The 25,378-nt window shown below is 36.2% G+C and overlaps 1 protein-coding gene across 5 annotated transcripts in view; it reads right to left on the bottom strand.

Annotated features, from left to right (window-relative positions):
• DIAPH3 (diaphanous related formin 3) overlaps positions 1-25,378 on the bottom strand; it is a 488,952-nt gene that overhangs the window by 172,987 nt on the left and 290,587 nt on the right. For all 5 annotated transcript variants that reach the window (XM_073894471.1, XM_073894473.1, XM_073894474.1 and 2 more), the window contains 2 exons: positions 20,461-20,584; positions 12,461-12,626 (listed from right to left, as the gene is read on the bottom strand). In XM_073894471.1, coding sequence (XP_073750572.1) covers positions 12,461-12,626; positions 20,461-20,584 — 290 coding nt within the window. The remainder of the gene's footprint in view (positions 1-12,460; positions 12,627-20,460; positions 20,585-25,378) is intronic.

Raw genomic sequence — 25,378 nt, 5'->3', positions numbered from 1 at the left:
TGATTAATCTTTTCAGAAATTTATCTAATTTTTTTAAGATTTTATTTATTTATTTGACAGAGAGAGTACAAGCAGGGGGAACAGCAGAGGGAGAGGGAGAAGCAGACTCCCTGCTGAGCAGGGAGCCCGATGTGGGGCTCCATCCCAGGACCCTGAGATCCTGACCAGAGCTGAAGGCAGACGTTTAACTGACTGAGCCACCCAGGCGCCCCCTAATTGTCTTTTCAGAATAATGACAATTCGGCTTTTCAAAAATTCTCTTAAGTCCTTTTTCCTTCATTCCTTTATTTTCTTATTTTTTCTAAAATTATACAATTCCTTTTTAACCTCTGAGGTCAGATGCTTACTTTAATATTCAGTCATTCCAATTTTTTAACATAAACACGGTATAAATTTCTTTATACCACTATCACTGCATTCCATAAATTCTGGAGTATTTTCAATAAGGTCTAATTTTTCTCTATGATTTCTTCCTTAACATGAGTTATTTCATGTAATTTTAGAATTTTCAAAATAGAGGTTTTAAAATTTCATCCCTTTTTCAAAGTTTATTGCTAACTGCATATTACAGTAGTTAATGAAGAAAGATGCAGCTTAGAAACTTATCAAGATTTCATTCATGGTCTCTAGTACATGATTACTTTGATAACAGTGCCACTTATGACTGAGAAGTGTACTCTAATTGTTGAGTTGGGTTCTTTCTATATTAATCAAATCAACTCTATTAATTGAATTGTTTAAAGCTCCCATATCTTTAATGATATATCAATTAGAGAACTTTGTTGAAGTTTCCCAATATAATGCTAAATCTGTCAAGTTATTTCTAGAAATTATAAATTTTTACATGTCTGTTTTGGTGCTATGTTATTATGCTCATGCCAGTTTTTGAATTGTATCTTTCTGATGAATTATGCTTTCTATCATGAAGTAACATTCCCTTGTCATAAGTCTATTTTGTCTGTTATCAACACAGTTTCCCATTTTCTTTTGATTAATATTGTATCCATTAACTGTTCTGTTATTTCAAACTTTTCCACATACTTGGGTTATAGGTAGGTATCAAACAGCATAAGGCTATGTTCTGTTTATCCAATCTTAGTCTTCTAAAACTTTTATTATGATTTATAAAATATTTGTTTCTACAACCTTATATTAATCCTTTTATTGGTCCTCCTTTATGTGCCTTATTTATTTTCTTTGTATGTCTTTCTTGGTCCATTTCTCCCTCTGTGGTGTGAAATGTATACTGGATACATCTATCCTTTTACTGGTTATCCTTGTAATTTTATCACACAAATTAATTTCTTTTAAAGATTTTATCCATCTATTCAACAGAGAGAGAGAGAGAGAGAGAGAGAGAGAGAGAGACAGCAAGAGAGGGAACACAAGCAGGGGGAGCGGGAGAGGGAGAAGCAGGCCTCCCGCCAAGCAGAGAAACCAATGCGGGGCTCGATCCCAGGACCCCGGGATCATGACCTAAGCCAAAGGCAGCCAATTAACGACTGAGCCACCCAGGCACCCCTCACACAAATTAATTTAACAAGACCTGCAAGTTCACTGATAGCTTTATCTTCCTTCTTCTCCTTTGAACAATACAGAAAGGATAAAACACCTGAACTCCAAGCACCTTGTTCAATTCATTTCGCAATTCTGTCCAGGAGTTAAGCTCTGTAACTCCTTTTCTATAAAACAAGTTAGACATTTTATTGTATACTTTCTTTATATTTGGTTTCATAGTAGGTATACCTTCTTGTCTCTCAATTCTTTCTTTCTGAAGAAAACAACGTTGCTTCTTCAAATACATCCTTTAGAGGAGGGGTCAGCAAGCTACATTCGTGGCTTGGCCAGCAGTTTTTGCAAATAGTTGTATTGGACATAGCCACACCCCCTCATTTACATACCATCTATGATGGCTTTTACACTGCTACTGCAGAGCTGAGCAGTGTTAACATCTGGCCCATTAAACGGTTAGGTAATCCCTGCTTTGGGAGATCCTTTAACAGAGAAATGTTCAGAAAAACAACCCTTTGCCCTTGAAGATTTCCCCAACTTTCTCACAAGACAGCCATGTTTTAAAATATCTCTTGTAGGGCGCCTGAGTGGCTCAGTTGGTTAAGCGACTGCCTTCGGCTCAGGTCATGATCCTGGAGTCCCGGGATCACGTCCCACATCGGGCTCCTTGCTCAGCAGGAAGTCTGCTTCTCCCTCTGACCCTCTTGCCTCTGGTGCTCTCTCTCAAATAAATAAAATCTTTAAAAAAAAAATATCTGTTGTACTGTGGTAGAACTGATCTTTGAATCTCTATTATATTGTGAGAAAATTCTCACAAGTAGCTTCTTATAGAAGGCTGACCAACACTTAGATCTTTATTTCTTAAACGCTTTTGTATAATGTGGCAATTCTTATACACTATAGATATTTCTGGGTAACTTATACATGTGTGTTTTAGGATCCAAAGGTAAACAATTTAACACTGAACAGCCATATAAGGTCCTGGGCACTCACTCAAGTAAGTGAGTTGACTGGACAATCAAGAATGTCATAAAAAATACAGTTAAGTATGACATTTCATTACTTTCAGAAATAATTTTTTAAAAAATCTGTTTATTATTGCTTCTTAGAAAGGCAGTAACATCATTAGGAGGAAGAGATCTAAAGTCTTGTGTTTCAGTTTCCTCTTCTGTAAAATGGGCAAAGTAACACCTACTTTATGGTAATATTTTAAGAATTAAGTGCCTGGCACACAGTAAAACCTAAATAAATGCAGCAATTATTAATAACAGTAATATTACTAATTTATATTATTTCCATTACTATATCATTGGTGAAATGCCCCACACAATTATTTATCCAGCAACAATTCATGCAAGAGCCACTTTCTAGCCTGCATTGATTATATATGCTTCTATCAAGCGTATGGGGGAGTGTCAATTTTCATAGTCCCTATGAGAATATAAATGTTTTCCATTCAGAGATGGTGGAATATGACCATACACTGACTCGATAGGAAGTTCCTCCAAAGCATACATCTAATACAGCTGGATTACTTGGTAGGGAAGGTACAGAGGTGAATTAAATATGGGAGGCAAGATATACTCTTGTTCTCAAGTCTAGCTATTTACCACTAAAAATTTATATGTTTATATTTTCATACATAGATACACTGTTTTTAATACTTCTAAATCTAATATACTTTGAGATTTTATTCTGAAAGAGTTTAGTTTCCTAAAGTAGTTCTCCTCCAAAGTACTGCTTGCTTTTGAAATTAGACATTTTTGATAAATTAACTTAAAAATGTGCCCAGTGACACAATTCATTTTTTTCCTCAAAAGCAAAATTTAAAAAAATCAATGTGCATATTGCCTCCTTCCAAAAAAGCTTAATAGTTTATATTCCAAATATACCTTTTCTTGTCAAATGTATTAGTCTTATTTTATAAGAGAAAAACTGAAACACAAAAGAATAATTTTTCTTATAATTAATACCAGTCACAAAAGTCTTTACAAATATAAAACATTTGTGACCTATTTGTCCATTTTCCATCAAGATTTTCTTTTGTAACTAAATACAAAATTTCCCCCACATGCAAAAAAAAAAAAAAAAAAAAAAAAACCAAAACAAAACCAAACAATGGAATATAACTACTGTGTGGAAAATGAGTTATTCCTAGAAATCCCTATTTGCAGTAGTTATAAGTAGATGCTTTAGAGAGGAATCTAGAATGACAGTAAAAATTAATTTCTCTGCTATTACCAAATTCAATGATGAAATGCTATCAATGAGAATAGGAGAGTATTTCATAGTATAAACTGGCACAAACAATTCATCATCTTAACATTCAATATAAGGTGTTATTAGTTGAACTTTTCATGACCATGAAACTTATGAAAATGGGAAACTATCCTTTGAGAATGTCCCCAAGAATGTGCAGGTGCTGATGATTAAACTATTTCAGCTTCAAGTTGCTCTTTTTGGTAAAATCAGTTTCAGATGAAACAGCAAATTACCTATAAGCCTATCAGGGACTTAACACTATTGAGCCTATATAACTCCTATAGAACGCCAATTAGTTTGTTGGCGAGTCTCTCACACATTTTGCAAAATTCTCAAATAAATGAGATAGTTCAACCTATTCTACAACTTCTTTAACAGAAAAAGTACGGAATAGTCACAATTATGATTTCCCAAAGTACAGCTTGATTTTCCATTAAGTGTGTTTTCTCCCTTTGTGCTCTGAAGTGATATAGTGGTATAAAAATACTCTTTTTATCCCACAGTTGTGAGGCTTAGATAAAGGCACAGCTAGGCCCAAGACGATAGTCATGGAGTATAGTGCTTAAAGATAGGCTTGGTGATAGGATAGTGTTGTTTGTTTGTTTTTGAGCTACGACTAATCACCTCTTCAAGGAAAACATCCAACTAAAGGCCTACAACATTCCATGTAAACCTGGTAATGTTTAAAACATAACATTAAAAGTAGCCTTAAGTCAACAGTGTGTGCACTCTCTCTCGTTCAGAACGTAGAGGACCAGTATATCTGATGTATAAAGAGCATGCCATTTTATTCATTTTTGTTTGTGGTCTCCTAGTTTAATGTTGTCTTTTCAATTACATGGGTTAATATATTTATTATTATGTATTATTTTATTTATTTTCCCTCCACTAACAGTTGACCTTATCTTTTTATTAGAATAATCCAGTCTTTACCTTTTGCTAATATTATTTCAGTGAACAAAATATTTAAAAAGTAAAAGGGAAGTACAAATTACCAGTCATTTAATCATATAGAACCTGTCGTCAGATGGACTTGTAACCCCACTGACTAAGGCACAGTAAGAATAAACCCTATCAGTAAAGAGAAAATTTAAGTCAATTAGTCTACCTGTGTTCTGACTGTGAAAAGGCTAAAAAAGTAAAGACTAGAACATATCAGAATTATTTTCAAGGTTGTACACCCAAAATATTCAGCACCTGGTATAGCTCTAATTCCTTAAAAAATCAGATGCTACAGGATATAAAGAAAATGTCCTATAGTTAAAATGTTTGTTTTGTTCTAGGTTTGGAGCTTTATACCTCCCAGGATGATCTCAGAATAGCAATACTGCCACTAAAGACATTTTTTAAGCTGTAAACTCACCAGAACAAGCAAGGAGAGAAGATATTCCCTACAATAATTACACAAGTGGGCTCAACATCAAACCACGGGACTTTTACATGCTTTTCATTGCTCTGATAATATCATGAGTCAATCTACAAGATTTAAGGAGCACACAGGAAAGGCTTAGTGCTTCAGAGTTCCTGTTGGTCAGCTACTTAGTCCATACAATGGTCATCAGAAATGACATTTAATGTTGACAAGCATCAAATTTAAATAATTTTATTTAAAATATTTAATTAAAAATTATTTAAAATAGTAAATTTAAATAATCAGTTCCGTTCTGGTTGTCCTCTTTACCAAGAAAATTTTATACTAAAAATATCCCCTCATTGGATGATTTCATTTTTGTTTGGCAAATCACTACTTTAATCTCAGTATTCAGTAGAAGAATAAATTGTATTTGATCAACTCATGCAGCAAGAGTAAATGAGTTATAACTGATTTCATATTTGTTCACTACACAGTGTATTTCAACTGTATGAACCAAAAATTAACTTAAAGTCTTCAAGTAGCATGAATGATGGATCTTCAACAGGATGAAACATAACTTTAACAAAATTATAGAAGTAATCTAAACACAGAGCTATTGATGAAAAATGTTATTTATTTAGTTCAAAATATCTATGTGGAAGCATAAAATAAAAAAGGGACACAATATTTAAAATACCGATCCTGTTGTAATTAAATGGCAAAGGTGAAAATTACTTCTATTCTTTGTAGACAGTTAACTTGTTTTGAGGGTGCATGTTCATCATGTCATTTGATCTTCAATACAAAACACCCCTAAGGAACACATGGTATTTTTAGCAGAAAACAGGCTCAGTAAGGTTAAGTAACTTGCCCATAGTTCTAACAGCCTGGGTGCTCTGATGCCAGAGCACACACTCTCAGCCACGGCCGTCTTCCCCAAAACAAGGCAGATGGCAAAATACCACTCTGAAAAACAAGCAGCAAGGGTGAGGCTTCCCATAGGCCAAGTTCATAAATCACTTAAGATTTGAAGACATGAGAGTGAATTCTTCCTCTGTGACTGTCATTACACAATTCAGATGGGAGGTATGTATGCGGGGAAGGAAGTTTAGGGAGGAACTGATTGGACTTTAGGGACAAGAAAAACTGCAAAGTTCAGCACATACACCCAAACCCAGTGCCCGAAAAAGAAAGAAAAAGCCTAAGAGAGGCTACCCCACCTCTTGTGTATGCATAAGAAATCCCTTTTAAGGCAGGGATTGTTTTTCTCACCCTCAAAATCCTAACCTGAAAGTGGGGTGCCCAGATATGCAGGTCTGAGAAATGACAAAGAAGGATGTCCAGTGATTTTTTTCTGTACTTTACAATCCCTACAGAAAATGTTCATGTGCTCAGAAAAGGAACTACACGAACCAAAAAAGTCTGACTTCTTTAAGTGTAATCATGCCAATTCTGTATGGGAATATATGAAATAGTAAACTCAGACGGTCATCACGGGGGTTACATATGTCTAATCAAACAGAAAGTTGACAGAAAGAGATCTGTAAATAAAGAGAACACACTGGTGGCTGTCAGAGGGGAGGGGGCTGGGAGGATGGGCAAAATAGGTGAAGGGAAGTGGGAGATACAGGCTTCCAGTTATGGAATGAAGAGGTCTCGGGGACAAAAGATACAGCATGGGGTATATAGTCGATGACGTTCTGTTAGTCATTGTTACATGGTAGCTAACTTGTGAGCACAGCATAATGTAGAGAGGTGCTGGATGTCTTACACCTGAAACTAATGTAACATGGTGTATCAATTATACTTCAAATACACAGAAAAATGCCATATTCTTAATAAGTATAATTTGGTAGGAAAATTGTTTTCAAACATGCTACCTATAAGGAAACAAATAACAAAGGAGAGCCAGGAGGGGAAGCCTTCAGAAGTATTTCTCTAAGATGAAGTTGTTAAATAAAATAAACAAGGTGTCAGAGGAAATTTGCTTAAGGAGTTAAGAGTGTTGTTGCACTGTGCTAATAATTCTGGTTAAAGAAAGAGAATAGCAAAACAACTTTCAATGACGAAAAAGGAAAGCATCACCAAGATAAGAAATGAAAATGTTAAAGAAGAGACCGCATACTTCAGGTGTGAGTGAAGGCACTTTGAGCAAAATTCTCTAATACAAGTGAGAAGTGGGGCCAGGACAAACATCATGCTTCAAGGCCACAGGGCCCAATGAGACACATGAAAATTAGGTTTAAACTCAAAGGACCAACATGAACATGCTATAGCTGTTAGGTAGGATAAAGGCAGGGGGTGGAGGGTCCTAGTAAAAGCCAACAAGAGTTCCATAATGGGCTCAATTCATCCTGTAGAAGCATCACCTCTGTGAGTAATGGGTACATTGGTAATTGCATGTAACAATGTGCCTAAAGCCAATCATGAGTGGAAAACGATGATTATTGTTCTACAACACTATACAACTGAAGGCATGAACTTCACTTGATGAAACCTGATGCCTGGGAGGACACTGATGTACTGAGCCTACAGTGTGGGGTCAAATATTCCCACCTAGTATCTCTAATGTGAACTCCATGGTTCCCATGAGTCCTACAGGAAACAATCTATTACAGAAAGGTGCTGACTCTTTACCCATCCTCACCCCAGCCTTGGTGTATGTTAATAATCCTCTCATTTTAAAAGAGAACATCTTATGTTTTGAAATAGAACCTGCCCAGCACACATTCTTCTACCATGAACACATCAATGTAGACAGAAAGCTATTCTATCAAGGAATGAAGAAATAAAGTAGGTCTTGTGCTGATTCCTTCTAGTAAGTTATCAAAAATGCCCTTAAAAATCACATTTTAACAATTCTCCCAAACTCTCTGAGCACCAGTCTACTTGGAAATATTTTCAAAAGTACAGGCTTTGGAGTCAGGCAGGCTTCCATTCAAATACTAGCCCCTACCAATTCTGAAGCCTTCTGCAAAGGCACTGAGATTCTCTACCCCACAGTTACCACACAGGTGACATTCTGTCCCTCAGGAGAACAATGGGAAGACAAAGTTGGAGGACACGCGTAAAGCATCTAGTGTGGAGTCTAGCAAGAAGAAGGCACTCGATTGGTGGCAGCTGTTTCTGGATTCATCTTGTTGAAGATGGTAATAAAAATAAAGCTAAATAAGATGACAATGGAAACTTACTCCCTATCTCTTGGAAACTGAGCAGTAGTTCTAAATAGAAACCATCTACCTAGAGTAGATCATTAAAACAACAACAAATTAATTGCCACTCGAGAATCTCCAAGGCGAAAAGAGGTGAGGTAAGCTGCACAATGAGCAGGTGCTCCTCAGAATAAGTTATGTGATTATGGCACTTTTCTCCGTTGGTCTACACGGCTTGAGGCAGCAGTCTAGAACAGATATTCCTTTAGCTATTGGGTAGGGGCTCTCAGAAAGGAAAGGAGAAGAAAAAAAAAAAAAGAACCTGGACAGCTACATCTAAACAAAGTAGTTAAACAATCTTAGTAACTCTGGTACCCATTATAGGGGTTGGTAAAAGGTATAGTAAAGGGCTTCAAATAGAAATGAGCCAGACTTTAATTGCTTAAGAATAAATTCTGGGGCAATTCTAAAATATAAATATTTTTGGGTAAATTATTCACAAACCGATCACTATTAAAAATAAAAGGGGCCACATTTTTATTTTGGGGAGGTATTAAGTTTCAGATTAGCTCTGTTAGCCATTTAAATGTAATTGCTATATTTAATAGGAATTAATAGAGTTCAGCCATATATGGCATAGACTGGTACAAGACCCTCTGGGTTAGCCCCTCAGCTCCGTCAATTGCTGGCAAGTCACAATCTCTCTAAGCCTCAGTTTTCTCATCTGTAAAATCAGAACAACAACCGTATGGATACCACATCTGGTTACTGTTAGGGTTAAATGAATGAATGGGGTACCTGGCACTTGCTAGCACTATATGTATTAGCTATTAAATCCTGGCCCCCATTGTAGATGAGATTATCTATTACTCAACAAATTTATCTGTTTGTTGAGTAATAGATAAATGCCATGAATTACACTAGAGAAACAAAGGTAAGTAAGATAGTCACAGGTCTAAACAGATGAAGTGAAGTCTCAGCAGAGAGCAGAAGGATGAGTATAGTAATTTTGCTGGGCAAAATACGGACAGAATGCTCCAGGTATAGGGAACCATGAGCAGAATGATCTGAACTTGGGAGAAAACATTCCATGGAAAACTGCCATAGTTTTTTTTTGGGGGGGGGGAGGTATGGAATGAGGACAGTGGTTCCAACTCCATGTATGTAATACAAAGTGGACCTCCACTTTAATGGTAAAATTTGCTCATTCATGACCAGGAGTATTCCTAAATACCAGTGGATGAAGTAACAATATAAACATATCTTACCAGTATTTTCTCAAAAAGAGATTGTATTGATATGCCTTTCCAGAACAGACTTTCAACACATTAAAGTTCTACATCTGTTGCTAAAATTTTCAAACTGATTCAGTGAGGTTAACTGGATTTTCAAAGTTGAATAGTGTGGAATTAAATAGCAACATAAGAGATCAGGAGAATTTGAGAAAACAAAACATTTGTCAAAAATGTTTGCCAATATTGACACTGTCATCTTTTTTAAACATACACTGTCTAAAATTCAAGCAGCATAACCATATTTACCAGAAAGGAAGAAAGAATAAAATTTGTGTGCCAAATTTCACTACCTTGATATAACCACTTCCCTTACAGTCTTGTGTCTATTTTTACCCAAAAGAAAATTTCCTCTCCAAATTATTTAAATAATTTTTTATATTTAGCTCTAATAAGGTTAATTCAGTACAATGTGCATATGCGTGTGTGACAGCTTCTACTTCTAGGACCCATGTGAACTCTGAAATAGACAAAGTGTAGCTGTCACTCTATTACCCCCCTCTTTTGAATGCTTCTCCATTCAAACACTTTCTCCCTCTGCCCACCACTTAGTAACACAATGACCAAGTTACCCCCAGAATGTCCAAAGCCCTCCAATCCTACCAGATCTTAGGAAAATTGGGAATTAGACTTGATTCAAATGTCAATCTAAATGCTTAAAAAAAAGTACAGCCTTGGTTTCATTAGAAAACCCTTCCTATGCCAGTGTTCTTATTTGTAAAATAGAACACAAGTTATAAAACGTGAGAAGGAGCACTATATAGCATTTAATTGTACAGGCTCTTGGAGGAAGACTGTATGGGTTCAAATCCTAGTTCTACCATTTTATAGCTAAATGACATTAAGCCAGATACGTTCTTAAGCCAGATACGTTCCATCTTTGTGCCACAGAGGGATGGTAACAGTGCTAGTTGGAAAACTATTATGAAGATTGACTGAAATAACATACATAAAGCATTTGGAAGAATATCTGGTTCACGGAACACTCATTATGATAGGTGTTATTAGTTCATATATCTATTTTATATTTTTATGCATAATTGTGTCGGGGGTCCCCAAGACCACCCACTGGTTTGATAATTTGATGGAAGGACTCAGAACCCAGAAAAGCTCTTGTACTCATGGTTACAGTTTATTACCGTGAAAGGGCACAGATTAAAATCACCATGAACTTCTCCCAGAGGAATTCCATTATTCTAGCAATGATGCGTGACAACACATATGAAGTACTGCCAACCAAGGGAACTCTCCCATGCCTTGGTGTCAAGAGTTTTTATTGGGAAGGTCAGTCACATAGGCATGGACCTTCCACATGGACAACCTTAGCTACTCAGGCCCTAGCCTCCTATAGAGAAGAAACTGAACAGTGCACTCCAGGGCTTCAGGTGAACAAGAACAGGTACTCACCATAAATCACATTTCAAGCAACACCTATCTATAGTTTGGTCCAAGGCCCCAGGCATACAAAAACATCCTTATGAGACAGGGTATTCCACGGGCTTACAGGTGATCTCTCAGGAGCCAGTGGAGGGCTAGTATTTTCTTTGAAATATGCAGGGTTGAAATACCTCAAGACTACTAAGTTAATCCTTCACTGCACACTAATTTATTAAAAAACTACCATGTGCAAGGAGCTGTGATAAATACTTAATATATATTAGCTGGTTTAATAAACACTCTTATGAGAAAGGAATTAATACTTCTATTTATATATATGGAAACTGAGGCTCAGGAAGGTTACATCAGTTCACAGTCACATAACTAGTGTGGAGTCTAAACCTAGCTCTCCCAGACTCAAAAACCTATGCTACTTCCACTAAGCCATGTTGCCTTGTAAGATACAAAAGTTAAATATACTGTATAATATATCACACATATAGGCATATATTTATCAATCAAATCCACTTCTTCCACTTCTGGTAGTGAACAACTAAAGAATCATTTTGAATCTGTGAAGGGAAAAAACTAAAGCTATGAGCAAATGTGTGTATTTATTGTAGAATAGTTTAAAGTACTGAATTTTTATTAAAGGACTATCTCATAACCAAGTGATTATAACCAAGTCCAATAAATTCAGCAATAAATTTTTCCTGAGAGTAAAAAGAACCACTTCTTTAAAATTCAAGCTTTTTTCTTTACCCTTCAAAACTTTTTAATCCCCACAAACATTTGCTAAAATAGAGAAATGACTTACCCATCTATTAAGAATAACATAATTTTTTGTTGCAGAAATGTATCACCAGTTTCCCCAGGGAGGCAACAATGCTTTCTCACTTTAATGTGTGTGTGGTTTTTTTTTCTCATCTAATCAGCTAATACTTTTCAAAAGATCTTTTTAATGCCTAAATGAAAGGATTCCACATCAAAGACCTGACCTCCCTATTAAAGTATCTAAAGGAAACCCTAGGAATGTAAAATCCATTCAAAGGCAAATCACAGGTAGCTTATTGTACAATGCATTAAGAAAAGAAAAGGGGGGGAAAGGCTTCATAAAAGCTTCATGGAATTTGGTAAAATTATACCACAAAAATACAAACTGAGCTTAAGTATAAAGAAACAAATTCATAGCCAAAAACATATTACAAAAGTGTTCCATAATTGGCCAGGAGGGGAGTCTTTATGAAAAACTTCAGAATTTGTCACATTTTCAATCAAAATTTCCGATTACAGCTTAATGTTGGGAAGGCCAAAAAGAGAACAAACCGCATATTTCTCAATAGTGTTAAAATCTAAAATTTTTAAAGCTAACTTTCAACATCAGGGAAGGTAGATTTTATTTTACTACAGACAACAGGAGTGTAATAAAGTAATGAGACTAAAGTAATAATCGACGCGATAGTACTGACACAGACACCTTTTCAAAAAACAAATTAAAATTTTTAACATACCATGAATGTGGTTCTGAAGTTATTCAAGTCATTTAAAAAGTCTTCCACAGACATCTTCTTCACATCAATGGCGTAGTATCCCAACATACTCTGGTATGACTTCTCCATATTTTCATGTAACTTAAAAAGTTTCTCATATTGTTCTTTTGCACTGATAACAAAGCTGTATGTTATAGTTAAGGGATCCAGAAACTTACAATGTTTTAGAAAAAATAAACAAACCCGTGAGTCCAAAATGCCAAAACTACCTCTAACAGCTCACTGTTCTTGTAACTCAATCTATCCTGTACAGTGGTGAAATCTTAAATTCAATCTCTTAACTCTGTCACAGTTACCAGAAAAGAAATATTTATTTAATATTTTTCTTTTACAATTGAGTTTAAGGAAATTCTACTTCCAATTTGTGTATCTATGTTATTCAGATCATGCATATGATTTAAATTATAGCTCAGTAGCTGAAACTGAGTAATTTCGATGATACTGAAATCAACTACATGGGCACTGAACATACAGGTTAAGTTGGACAACTGGGGTCAATATCAGGCTCCTACACCTGGATGTAGATGGCTATGGGCAAGTGCCTTATTCTCTCCGTGCTACAATTTCCTCAACTGTAAACTGGGGAATGAGAATACCACCCATTTTACAGGGCTGTGGTGAGGGCTAAATGAGTTAATAATGCAAAGTTCTTAGAGAAATGAATAGCACTTAGTAGTAAATGTAATCACTTAGTATTTTTATTGACCACTTACTCATTTTAAGCTTTAAGTTTCTAAGATCAATCCAAAAATATTTTAAGAGTTACATCAGAAACTTCAAATATTATGTAACTTCATGTTTTAACTCTCCTTTGGAAAATTGGTACATATATTCTATGCATTGCATGTTTTCAATTATGATCTGGCACATACACCTGCACATACAGAAATGTTCTTTTCCCATTTATTATGACAACACAATTCAAAGCACACTGATTTTCAGAAGACTAACAGTGAGAATGCAGTGATGGCATTAGATGGCATTAGAAAACATTTTTTAAACAAACCATAGCATTTCCTTTGTAGTGTGACAAATCACTAACGCGGTTACATATACCATACGTCATTCTAAAAAGATGACTGCTAAGAGTATGATTCACAATCCTCTATGGCTCCTTTAAACTGGGACTTTTAAAGAAACGGAACACATAGAATTAAGGTTATCAAAGCCATCTTACTGCCTCTAATGTAAGAAAATAAAGATATTAGCATAATTTTTTAAAAAGTCAGTAATAAGAATAACTAGATTCAGACCAAGAAAAGAAAACCAAACATGGAATGTTTATAACCTAAAGGAAAGATTTCAAAAGATACGATTCCTCTGATCAGAGTATCCTCCAGTGGAAGATAAAATAAGGAAACTGATCTGGGCCCTTTATTTTGAGAGAGAAAGAGGCAGCCCTGCTGCCAGATGGGCGGTGAAATCCAAGGGGCATGGAAAATTTCTACCAATTGGAACCCAAGCTCCCCAAAAGGAAAGGCATCCCAGTCAATCAAGCTCACTTGTACCCATGTCTAGGGTGAGACCACAGATCACCTACTACCCTTCTATGCTAGTTCCTTTTTCTCCCTTTCCCTGCCATACAATGCTCTTCTTACTTTTATATATAGTATTTTAGGAAAGAAAGAACAAACTAGAACATAGGAAGTCTGGATTCTAATGCAAGAGTTGGTATTTTTTAACAACCTTAAGAAAATCTATAGATCTTTCTGTGGCTATTATATTCATCTGAAGAGCAAAATGCTCCCTTATATTTTCTATGTCTAGATCAGAATAGTAGCAGTGGTTGATGAGTGGTTGATGAATTTGTGTGTGGTATCATTTCTTAATGCTTAGATAAATAACAAAAGATTTTGTATAATTACTCAAATCACAAAATCACAAGAAATTGTAACAATACAGTCACACGGGACAGATTTCCAATCACTTTGTCTAAGGAAATATCCATATTCATGAAATAGTATAAAGTGAATTTATGTAAATTAAAAAACCACATTTGAAACACATTCAGGAACTAACATTAAATGGACCATATGGTGATTCATTTGTAATGTGAAATAATCATTCCTTCATTTATATAGTAAGGTCAGAAATCAACACTGGCTTATTTATTCAATCTATAACTCTCACCTAAAATTATTTATGTCCCAGATACAGACTATATCCATATGGATTATTTATATATCCTCAACTCTTGTCTAAAAGAGAAACTATTTTCTGCCTTTGCTTGTCCAAACCTATCATTCAAAGTTTCCTTCAATTCTTCCTCTTCCACAAAGCCTTCTTCTCTCATCTCTACGGCTATAAGTTCGTTCCACTGAACACACAGCATTTGTAATCCATTGTATTCTGCTGGAACAGAGTTTTTCCTTCTAGTCCAATTCCCTACTCGTGCTTTGCTCCTGCCACATTTCTAGAGGATGGTCACCTCTGATGGTCAGCCCCTTCTGTAGATGCCCTGTTCCATCTGCTTGGCTGCATTAAGTCTACTTGCCTGCCACTACATTGGCACCAATTATTCATTTTCCCCTAGTGTGCCATCATTCTTAAACTTTGGTGGCAAGGGTAACAGGCCTCCTCAAAAGTGCGATGAAAGCCATGGAACTTCCATTCAAAAAATTTCACATCTATGCATTCACACACATACAATTTGGATGTAACATTAAGGGCTAATAGAGTCCCTGAAAAGTAGTTGTGCTGGACAACACACTAAGTATACTACTTTAGGGGGTGTTTCTAATTGTACGGTCCTAAAGCTACTCCTTTTCTTCCCCCTCACTGCATGGTAAGGCTTTGCATTTTAATAATAGGTACTTCACAAATATTAGCAATTTTATCCTAATACCTGGGAATATGCCCATTCTCAAGAATCAGTTTGGTTGGGGCGCCTGAGTGGCTCAGTTGGTTAAGCAACTTTGCCTTCAGCTCAGATCATGATCCCAGGGTCCTGGGATCGAGCCCCACATCAGGCTCCCTGCTCAGCGGGTTGCTTGCTTCTCCCCCTCCCATTGCTGCTTCTCCCCCCACTACCACCCCCCGCTTGTGCACGCTCTTTCTCAAATAAAATACTAAAAAAAAAAAATCAATTTGGTCAACAGGTTAAAATAAAACTGTAAGTATTATCCAATAACACTTAAGATTTTCAGGTAGTAATCACAAGTTAATAAAATATTAGAAATATACCTGAGCACTTTTTTTTTTTTTTTTGGAGACAGCAAGAGAGGAAAGTGCATGGGCGGGGGGGATGAGGGAGGGAGGGAGGTTTTTTTTTTTTTTTGGAAGATTTACTTATTTATTTGAGGAGGGGGTGTGCAGGGGCAGAGGGAGAGGGACAGGGAAACTCGAGCAGACTCCCCACTGGGTGTGGTGTCTGACGTGTGGCTCCATCTCATGACCCTGAGAGCAGACCTGAGCTGAAAGCAAGAATTAGGTGCTTAACTGACTACTCCACCCAGGTGCCCCAAGAAAGAGAATCTTAAGCAGGCTCCACACCAAGCACAGAGCCCAACACAGGACTCAGTCTCACAAGAGATCAGATCATGACCTGAGCCAAAATCAAGAGTCAGTTGCTTAACTGACTGAGCCACCCAGGCGCCCACCTGAACATTCTTAATAAAAACACTACAATTCTATATAAACTAAAAAGATATGATAGGAAAGAAATCCAAGAGCCAAAACCATGGAAATGACATGGTCTTGTTTTAATAGCTAGAAAGCTTTCTAAGTTCATTTTCTTATCATTGTTATCTATGAAACAATTTGCTCCCAAAGGAATGAGTGGAGCTTTGAATAACTGGAATTACCCGCAAGAATGGTAAAATTGTGATTGAACAGAAACAATTTTGGAAATAGTCAAATTAATTTTCAGTTTAAAATGATTGTCTGATAGGACAGAATAAATGGTTACATTAATGAAGCACTCTACATCATTACTGATGGGCTATTCTCTCATTAAGAGATGGTGAAACCACCCAGCACAAATACATTTCACATTCAGTCTCATGTCCTGCCCTGATTATTGTGCTTCCCCCAACAAGGATATCTAGTACTTCCATTAACACAGCTTATAAGGACCAGCTTCAATCCGTCCTCTATGTCTAATACATTTTATAGATCTTCTTAAGTACTCAGGATCCAGCTAGCCAGGCAGCCAGCCAGCCATTCAGTAAGTATTCACTAAGCTCCACTGCATTCCACTCTTCTGGGCAATAGGGAAAACACTAATTAACGAGGTAGGCAGAATCCCTGCTTTTATGAAACATACATTCTGGAGAGTGGCACAGAGAAAAGAAGTAAATGCATGAGAGAGAGTGATAAGTATGATGCTGAAAATAAAAGTGTGTGATATTATACAGACTCAGAGAGGCTAGTTTACGTTGGGTTGTTGGGGAAGTTGTGGCTAAGGTGAGTGACATTGCCTGGAAAAACTAGACTGTAACTATAAAAGAGCCGTGAGCACCCCAAGTGCTGTAGCTGTAGCACAGTGAGACCTCAGGGAAGGAAAAGTTCATTACCAATTTGGATGAGGAGAAGGATATTTTAATCCAAGTTTTAAAACTTTGTTAAGAATGTAAATGGAAGACGAGGAAGGAAGGAAGGAAGGAAGGAAGGAAAAGAGGGAGGGAGGGAGGAAGGGGGAAATTCGAGAGAAAAATCTGCTACTACAAATCACCCAATTACCCAAACTCCCACTCTTGCAAATGGACACATATTATACATATTACGTTTCACAGGTCCAGTTCCTCGATTTTACTTTCTAACCACTGTTTAATTAAATAGAAATGTACTGAATTCCTTTATCCAAAAGATGCTGTGTTTTACACAGTGTGGAATACAGATATAAGACCTAAGTCTTTCAAGGAATTTATTGGAATAGTTTTAGCATCTACATAATAATTTCAAAAGTGCCTAACACATTGCTACATACGAGAGCAAGAAAAAAAAAGTATGTAAAATAAAGTAGGACTGCAGTGAAGAAATTTAAAGACTATAACATGGGAAAAAGCCAAGTGATTATAACATAAGTTGTGACGAATATGAAAATATATAAATGTCTGGCAAAATGATTTTTTTCTAAGAAACTCAGGAGATGGCGTAGGAAGAGAAGAAAAGGTAAATCCTGGGCAAGAAGAACTTCAAGGGCAATGCTCTAGAATCTGTTATTTTCCTTAAAATTCTAGTATTCTAGAATCTAAAGTTCAAAAGAAATGAACAGGCACTACATGACACAAATCCTGGCATTTTCCTAATTTTCTCACATATAAGAGCTAAATGTGGATACTTCACATGTAATAGTTTGCATGCAACTATGTTGATGGACCTGCCTCAAATTCGTGTCCCACATTTTTCAAGCAAATATTTACAGTGGAAATAGTCAACTCCAATTATATTTCTGACCCAGGCGTAGCAATTGGAAAGTAACATAATTACTACTAAAAAGTCAATGTGAATATATGAAATAATTGTACATGCATTTTAAAGGATGTACTAAATTCATATTTTTATACTCAGTAGTCTATGTGAATAAAAAGCATGCACTGGAAGAATTACAATATACTATAATTGAATGCTAATAGTGAAAGTTCATATAACAAAATTCTATCATTATAATTTAAAACAATTCAATTAACAGATTATTTAAGTTACTAAGTCATAATTGTTTAAATATCTACTTGTAAAAATATATCCCTAAAGTTAGATAATACACACATGTTCTTTCAGAATTGGTTGATGAACCAAACAATTTGACATGTGTTTCAACTAATAAGCACTAAAACTTAAAACATAAAGTTTGAGCGTTAATAACCCAAACTTTAGTTAAATACATTTTTATTCATTGTGCATTTTAGTTTCCGAATTCTTTCATTTTCTAAGATCTGATAAGAAGCTCACAATTTACCATTTTAATAAGATCTATATAAATCCATTTATTATTCAAAATGTGACTTGTTGTCAGTCCTAATTAAAGTAAACAAAGCTCTGCAATGAATGAATTTAATTACTTTGAAACTAGTATGTCTAACCAAGATGAAAAGCAAACGAGTGCAATCTAATCTCAGCAAAGAATATTTATGATTATAAGCTGTGTCAATAGCAAAGTGCACCAACTGTTCATATATCTGACTTCCAAGAGATACATGAATGCTAATCAGTTCATTAGAGGCTTCTAGGTTGTGATATTTAGCGACAGGATGTAGTAGCTTTCTTGTCCATGGAGTATAATTGTACTCAGAATGAAAAATTGTTTCCAACAAAGCATCATCCTTCCTGTTTCTGATTTCCTGCTGGTTGCTTTTTATGAGCTGCATACCTTTCAAGAAGCCGACATCATTCAGCTTCTTGTGTCATATGAATACAAGTATGGATAGGTCCTGGAATCGTCTGCTGAGCAGGATTCTACCACCTTCATGCCAAGCTCAGGAATTTATCTTGGGTTATAGGTTCCAGAAACCTGAGCCTCCTAATTAGTAAGCTCACAGTGTATTACCAGAAACTGTATGCAAGCGAACCCTTTTCTAAAATGCGTTCTCTCTATAGGGAACAATGGAAGTACTTCAATTAACAGTGCTTAATGATTAAAATAAACTGTCACATATGAATATTTTAACATGATAAAATGATTGAGGGGGGAAAAAAGCTAAGGATGATGAAGCTAATATAACTCTGCAATAACAAATTTAGTTTTAAAAAGCATACTTTGCCAAATGAGAAGGTGCTGCGAAAGTATTCTTTTGATGGGTAAATACAGATTTCACATAAAAAAAAAAAAACCTTCTCAAATGTAGTGATAATGGTGCCCTACCTAATAAAAGAAGAAACTGAATGGGTAGGGAAGATATGAAAGGAAACAAACACATTAGCCTGAATTGATTGTTGCTGGAGTGCATTTTTATGATATATCCCAAAAGAGACAATGAAGAAAGTTAAAAATTGAACTAATTCACAATTAAGCTGAAAGCATATACAATAAACTCTATGACAAACCAAATAATAATTTTGTGATTTGCTAAATCTCAGGGGAGCAGATATGGAAAGAGGAAAAGTAGTTATTTTATTTCAAGTATCTCAGTTTAAAATATTAGGAGTGTCTATTTATAAGAGCTCATTGGAAGTGGGTTATCCTTTCATATAAAATTGAGGTCCATATGGGATTTTAATAATGCATAGTAGTAATACTTTATTATAACACAAAAGATATCAGTCTCTAATCTCACACAATGGTTTGCAAAGCAACTCAACATTCATTTCAGGAAATTAAAAAAAAAGTTTATTACTTCAATTACTCATTAGAGACTAAACCACAAAGTCAGTGAAACAAAAGATAATCGAATTCAAAAGAAACCTAAATTAAGCAGGACACAGTCTTATTTACACACACACACACACACACACACACACACACACACACACACACACACACAGATCTTATTTTGGGTTTGGAGAAGACCTATACAAGTAGTGATCATGACAAATTCCATTTTGATTTTGGAATCAGGCAGTATTTCTAAAGGAAATATTAAAGTTTCTGGAACACAATTTTTTATACCAACCCTTGAAATTAAGCTGACTAGTCACACCAGTCTATAAAATCTTTGTTTCCCTCCTGAAACATTTCAAAAGTATCTAAAACACATCATGATTCAAACTTCCTCAAACTGAGTTTTCACATCCTTTCAATTTACCATGAACATCAGAAGGAAACAGGGCAAATGGAAGGGAAAAGATGAGAGAAAATATCCAAATTGATATTTAAAAAAAAAAAGAATTGAAAGCAGAATACATTTCTGTATTATTCATGATAGGTAAACACACTGATAAACTTCCCCACAAGAAGGCGAAAGTTAAACTGCTATTTGGCACTATAGAATAACCACTGGTTATGCAAATAAACCTACAACATTAAATAAATTCTAACTCTAGTTGACTAGTGACTTAAGTTATTTAGATATCAGAAGGATATGGACATCTTTGTCACAAACTTATCATGCAAGTCCTCAGGAGGGGGAAAGGTTTCCAAATCTTTCTCAAGCTGTTGAAGCTGCCTTCCCATCTGCTTCAAATTCTTTTCCAGCGTTTCTACAGAGACTGAAAGAAAGTATATTAAATGCCTTGAAAGGACAAAATTATAATATATAAAAGGTAAAACATTCTAGGAACAAAACATTTGTGCAAAACCTTACAATAATAAAGTAAAATTCTACTAAAGATAAATTTCACTTCTTTTAAAGCTTTAGATTTTCAAATGCAAAACTAAAGGAAATTTCATATTTAAAAAAATGAAATCATGAGGAAATGCTCACATGAACAAACCACTTTTAATAGAGTTTTGTATAAAATTAGAGCCCTTGACCTCTACACTACAAAATAATCAGTGTATTCAGAAAAAGAGGAGCAAATAGAGACTCTTAAACATTAAACCCATTTTAACACAATTTTAACATTTTTCAAAATCATGATCTCTCGAGAGGAAACAATGAATATGTGGAAAAGACAAGGAAAAGTGTGTTCTATTGTCCAAGCTAATCTATAACAGGAATGAAAAGGTATCAGAAGCTACTTGAGCAATACATGGAACAAATGTCACATTTTTTTTACTGGTACCCTGAGCACAATCTGTGTTTATTATTTAATAACAATTTCCCTTCCTTCACGGGGAGTTTCTCTCACAATGCACATGAAGGAACAAATGGTAGAGAGGGCACTAAGGCTCTATCAGAATGTACTCGTCACCCAGCAGGACGTTGAAGAATCACTTCCTAAAATCTATGCATAATTTTAGATGACATCAAGGAAAAAATATTAACAATATATAAAGATATAGTGACCCAAACCAAATTTGGGGTTCAGATGAATTTTGGCTAAAACTTTTTTTCTTTTACTTCCCATTACTGAGAACTATATGAAATAATGTGTAAAAATGCGTATACTAATTCTAAGTACACTACCATGTTTAGGCTTCCAATTAATCCTGAGGAATGGATACAGGTCAGGTTTCACCTGTAAGAATGGGAATCCCTTTGAAAGCAACCTAAGTGCCCAATAAAATGGGACTGAGTTAAAAATATATATATATTTATAGTCTTGGTTCAATAAAATGGAATAGAAGGGAAGCATGATAAACAATGCTGTGTAAGGGGAGTCTGGGTGGCTCAGTTGGTTAAGCGACTGCCTTTGGCTCAGGTCATGATCCCGGAGTCCTGGGATCAAGTCCCACATTGGGCTCCCGGCTCAGCGGGGAGCCTGCTTCTCCCTCTGACCTTCTCCCCTCTCATGCTGTTTCTCTCTCTCTCTCAAATAAATAAATAAAATCTTAAAAAAAAAACAACAATGCTGTGTAAGAACATGGAGTTTTGTTTTTTAAACTAGCTGTATACAAAATAACATTTGCTATTCTAACATATTAATAGCTTTTAATAAAACCTTAACATATTTTGTTGTAAAATCAATTAGCTGGCTAATTTGCAGATACATTTTTTTTTTTTAATTCGTTTGAGAGAGAGAGAGAGAGCACACATGCACACATGCCTGAGTAGAGGGCAGGGGGAAGGGCAGAGAAGCAGACTCCCTGCTGAGCAGGGAACCTAATCTCAGGACTCCGAGACCATGACCTGAGACGAAATCAAGAGTCAGATGCTTAACCGACTGAACCACCCAGGCGCCTATGTTCAACGAGGCCAACAAATGAACTTTTCAGACAGCCACATATAGTAGTTTGCGCCCAGAGTGATGACATTTTAACCTCTGGCTCCCACTGTAGTGAAGCCATTTTGAAGTTATATTAGATGTATATTTTATCATTAGTTTTGTGCTACTCATGTTTTCCCTTTCTGTCAGTGTTACATTTAGGCAATAACAAAAAAAAAGAGTACATAAAATATTCCTATCAGCATTTAGTGCATTAATTATTTCAATTTATTTAACTCAAGTGCCCAAATCTCGCTGTGCATTGCTCATGATGGTAACCCATGGCTCCTATGCTATGCTCTTTCAATTTTATGTCTGTTTGTCAATTATTCACAACCAAGACATCTATTTAATCAGGCCTGGGGTGTTTCATTTACTCTTCTCATTTCCAATTTTTTGTTTCTTTCAAAGTTCTCTATCTGCACTACAAGAAGAGATTCCCTTTGCTCTCCTAGTCTATTTGACCTCTTGTCTAATATTCCTCTATCATTTCTTAAGAAATCTTACAGGTGGTTCACTTTTATACTTCCTGAAACTGAAACTTCTCATTAATACAAGTTCAAAAACACATAAAATCATTTTGAGTAAATATGTGCTCAGAAGAGTTTATAAGCTGTAGAGCCACTTTATGCTGTAAATCAGGTTCAAAACAAGCCTATTAGTAGTATAATATTAGTGAAAGTCGTAATGGTAGTAGTAGGGATAACAGTAGTAGTGGCTCAAATGTACCGAGTATCCTGAGGTCCTGTCTTAAGCAGCTTCCATTAATATTTTCAAAGATTTATTTATTTATGAGAGAGAGAGAGAAACACAGAGGGAGAGGGAGAAGTAGACTCCCCTGCTGAGCAGGGAGCCCGATGTAGGGCTCGATCCTAGGACCCTGGGATCATGACCTGAACCGAAGGCAGACGCTTAACCAACTGAGCCACCCAGGTGCCCTGAATCTTCCATTAATTTTTAAAATCCTCACAAGATAATCATGAAATAGATATTGCTATTATCCCATTTTACAGATAACAAAACTAGAGTGAGTAAAAGTCAAACAACTAAAAGTAGTGAGGTCAGAATTCGACCTCAGGCAATTAAATTCCAGACTTCATTTTTTTTTATTTTTTATTGTTATGTTAATCACCATACATTACATCATTAGTTTTTGATGTAGTGTTCCATGATTCATTGTTTGTGCATAACACCCAGTGCTCCACGCAGAATGTGCCCTCTTTAATACCCATCACCAGGCTAACCCATCCCCCCCCACCCTCTAGAACCCTCAGTTTGTTTTTCAGAGTTTTAACTGTTTTGCTCTACAGAGTAGGTTTTATTTTTACAACTGCTACCTATCTATAACAGTGTTTAAGTACATAGATGTGGCTTTCACACAATGACTGTCTTTTTGTATAATCTTGCCTCATGCTATTGTAAGTAATCCACATATGGCCAAACTCAGGGGACTAGATGTAAGCATTCTGGACGGATGGCTGGATGACAGACAGACATGCTACCTTATTTTTTAAATGAAACTTCATGTGTTAATACACCGTGGAACAAAACCACATGCTTAAAATACTGTTAGTCCACTAATCCAATTTATTATACATACACATATTTGGGAAATACCTACAGAAAGGACAAATAAAAGTTTAAGGGACTCCAATGTAACAAAAAGCACAAGGCAAACACTGGGAAGGAACACAGTTGGATTTTTTTTTTTTCCTGACACCTAATACAACATTCCGATACATGTCAATCCTCCAATTCGTGGACACAAATTGGGTAGTCTCCACTTCAATTCTGACACTAAGTACCTGGAGTTAATGCAGACCCCATGGAGTTTAAGGCCTCAGCCCCACAAGACTCACTTCAGAAGACAATCACAAGACCCAGGGACCACCCATAACCCACACTTCTGACTAACTGGCTACAGAGTCAGGGGTTTCCATGCCCCTCCCCCCACTTATTTTCCATCATTTAATGTTTTCCAGAACTCAGGAAAGCACTATGCCTGCTATTACAGTTTTATCATAAAGGATGCAATTCAGGAACAGCCAAAGGGAAGCTATGCATGCAACAAAGAATGGGGGTGGGGAGATGGTACAGAGTGTCCATAGCTTCTATGAATATACCCCAGCCTCCTCAGCCTCATTGTTTCAGAGTTCTTACTGAAGCTTCATGACACAGGCATGACTGATCAAATGAGCCATCATTGGTGACTCAGCTCTATCTCCAGCCCCTTTTCCCTTTTCCTGGAGGTCAGAGGGTAGGCTGATAATTCTAACCCTCTAATCACATGCTTGTTGGCCTCTGGTGACCAGGCTCCCATCTGGGAGCTATCTAGGTTCCTCCCCCCACCCCCCACCTGCCTGAGTCATCTCATTAGCACACAAAAAAACACTTTTTATCACTTAAGAAATTCTAGAGGTTTTAGGAGCTCTATACCAGGAAACTGGAAAATGACCAAATACATATTTCTAATATACCACATGGATATACAGAAGTACATGTCTGGAGAGAAGGCAGAACTCCAGTACCTGTGAGGAGGTGTAAAAACAAACAAATAAATAAATTTTTGATTCATGAGTTGTGTTGCTCAGAAGGGTTTAACAACCTGGGCCGTCCTCAGAAGAGCCAGCTGCTCGTCACTGAACACAGAGCCATTCCCGTGAGTTATGAGCACTTCCCAGGGCGATAAGAGAAAGGCTTAAGAAAGAAGCCTGTATGGATGATATGATACTTTATGTGGAAAACCCAAAAGACTCCACCCCAAAACTGCTAGAACTCATACAGGAATTCAGTCAAGTAGCAGGCTATAAAATCAATGCACAGAAATCAGTGGCATTCCTATACACCAACAACAAGACAGAAGAGAGACAAATCAAGGAGTCCATCCCATTCACAATTGCACCCAAAACCATAAGATACCTAGGAATAAATTTAACCAAAGAGGCAAAGGATCTGTACTCAGAAAACTATAAAATACTCATGAAAGAAATTGAAGAAGACACAAAGAAATGGAAAAACGTTCCATGCTCATGGATTGGAAGAACTAACATTGTGAAGATGTCAATGCTACCTAGAGCAATCTACACATTCAATGCAATCCCCATCAAAATACCATCCACTTTTTTCAAAGAAATGGAACAAATAATCCTAAAATTTGTATGGAACCAGAAGAGACCCCGAATAGCCAGAGGAATA

Source organism: Callorhinus ursinus, unplaced genomic scaffold (assembly GCF_003265705.2).
Source record: "Callorhinus ursinus isolate GAN/ISIS: 27379988/994484 unplaced genomic scaffold, GSC_fseal_2.0 scaffold7, whole genome shotgun sequence".
NCBI classification, from domain to species: Eukaryota; Metazoa; Chordata; class Mammalia; order Carnivora; family Otariidae; genus Callorhinus; species Callorhinus ursinus.
The sequence above is the reverse complement of the archived record's forward strand: the minus strand, read 5'-3'. Positions and strand labels throughout refer to the sequence as shown.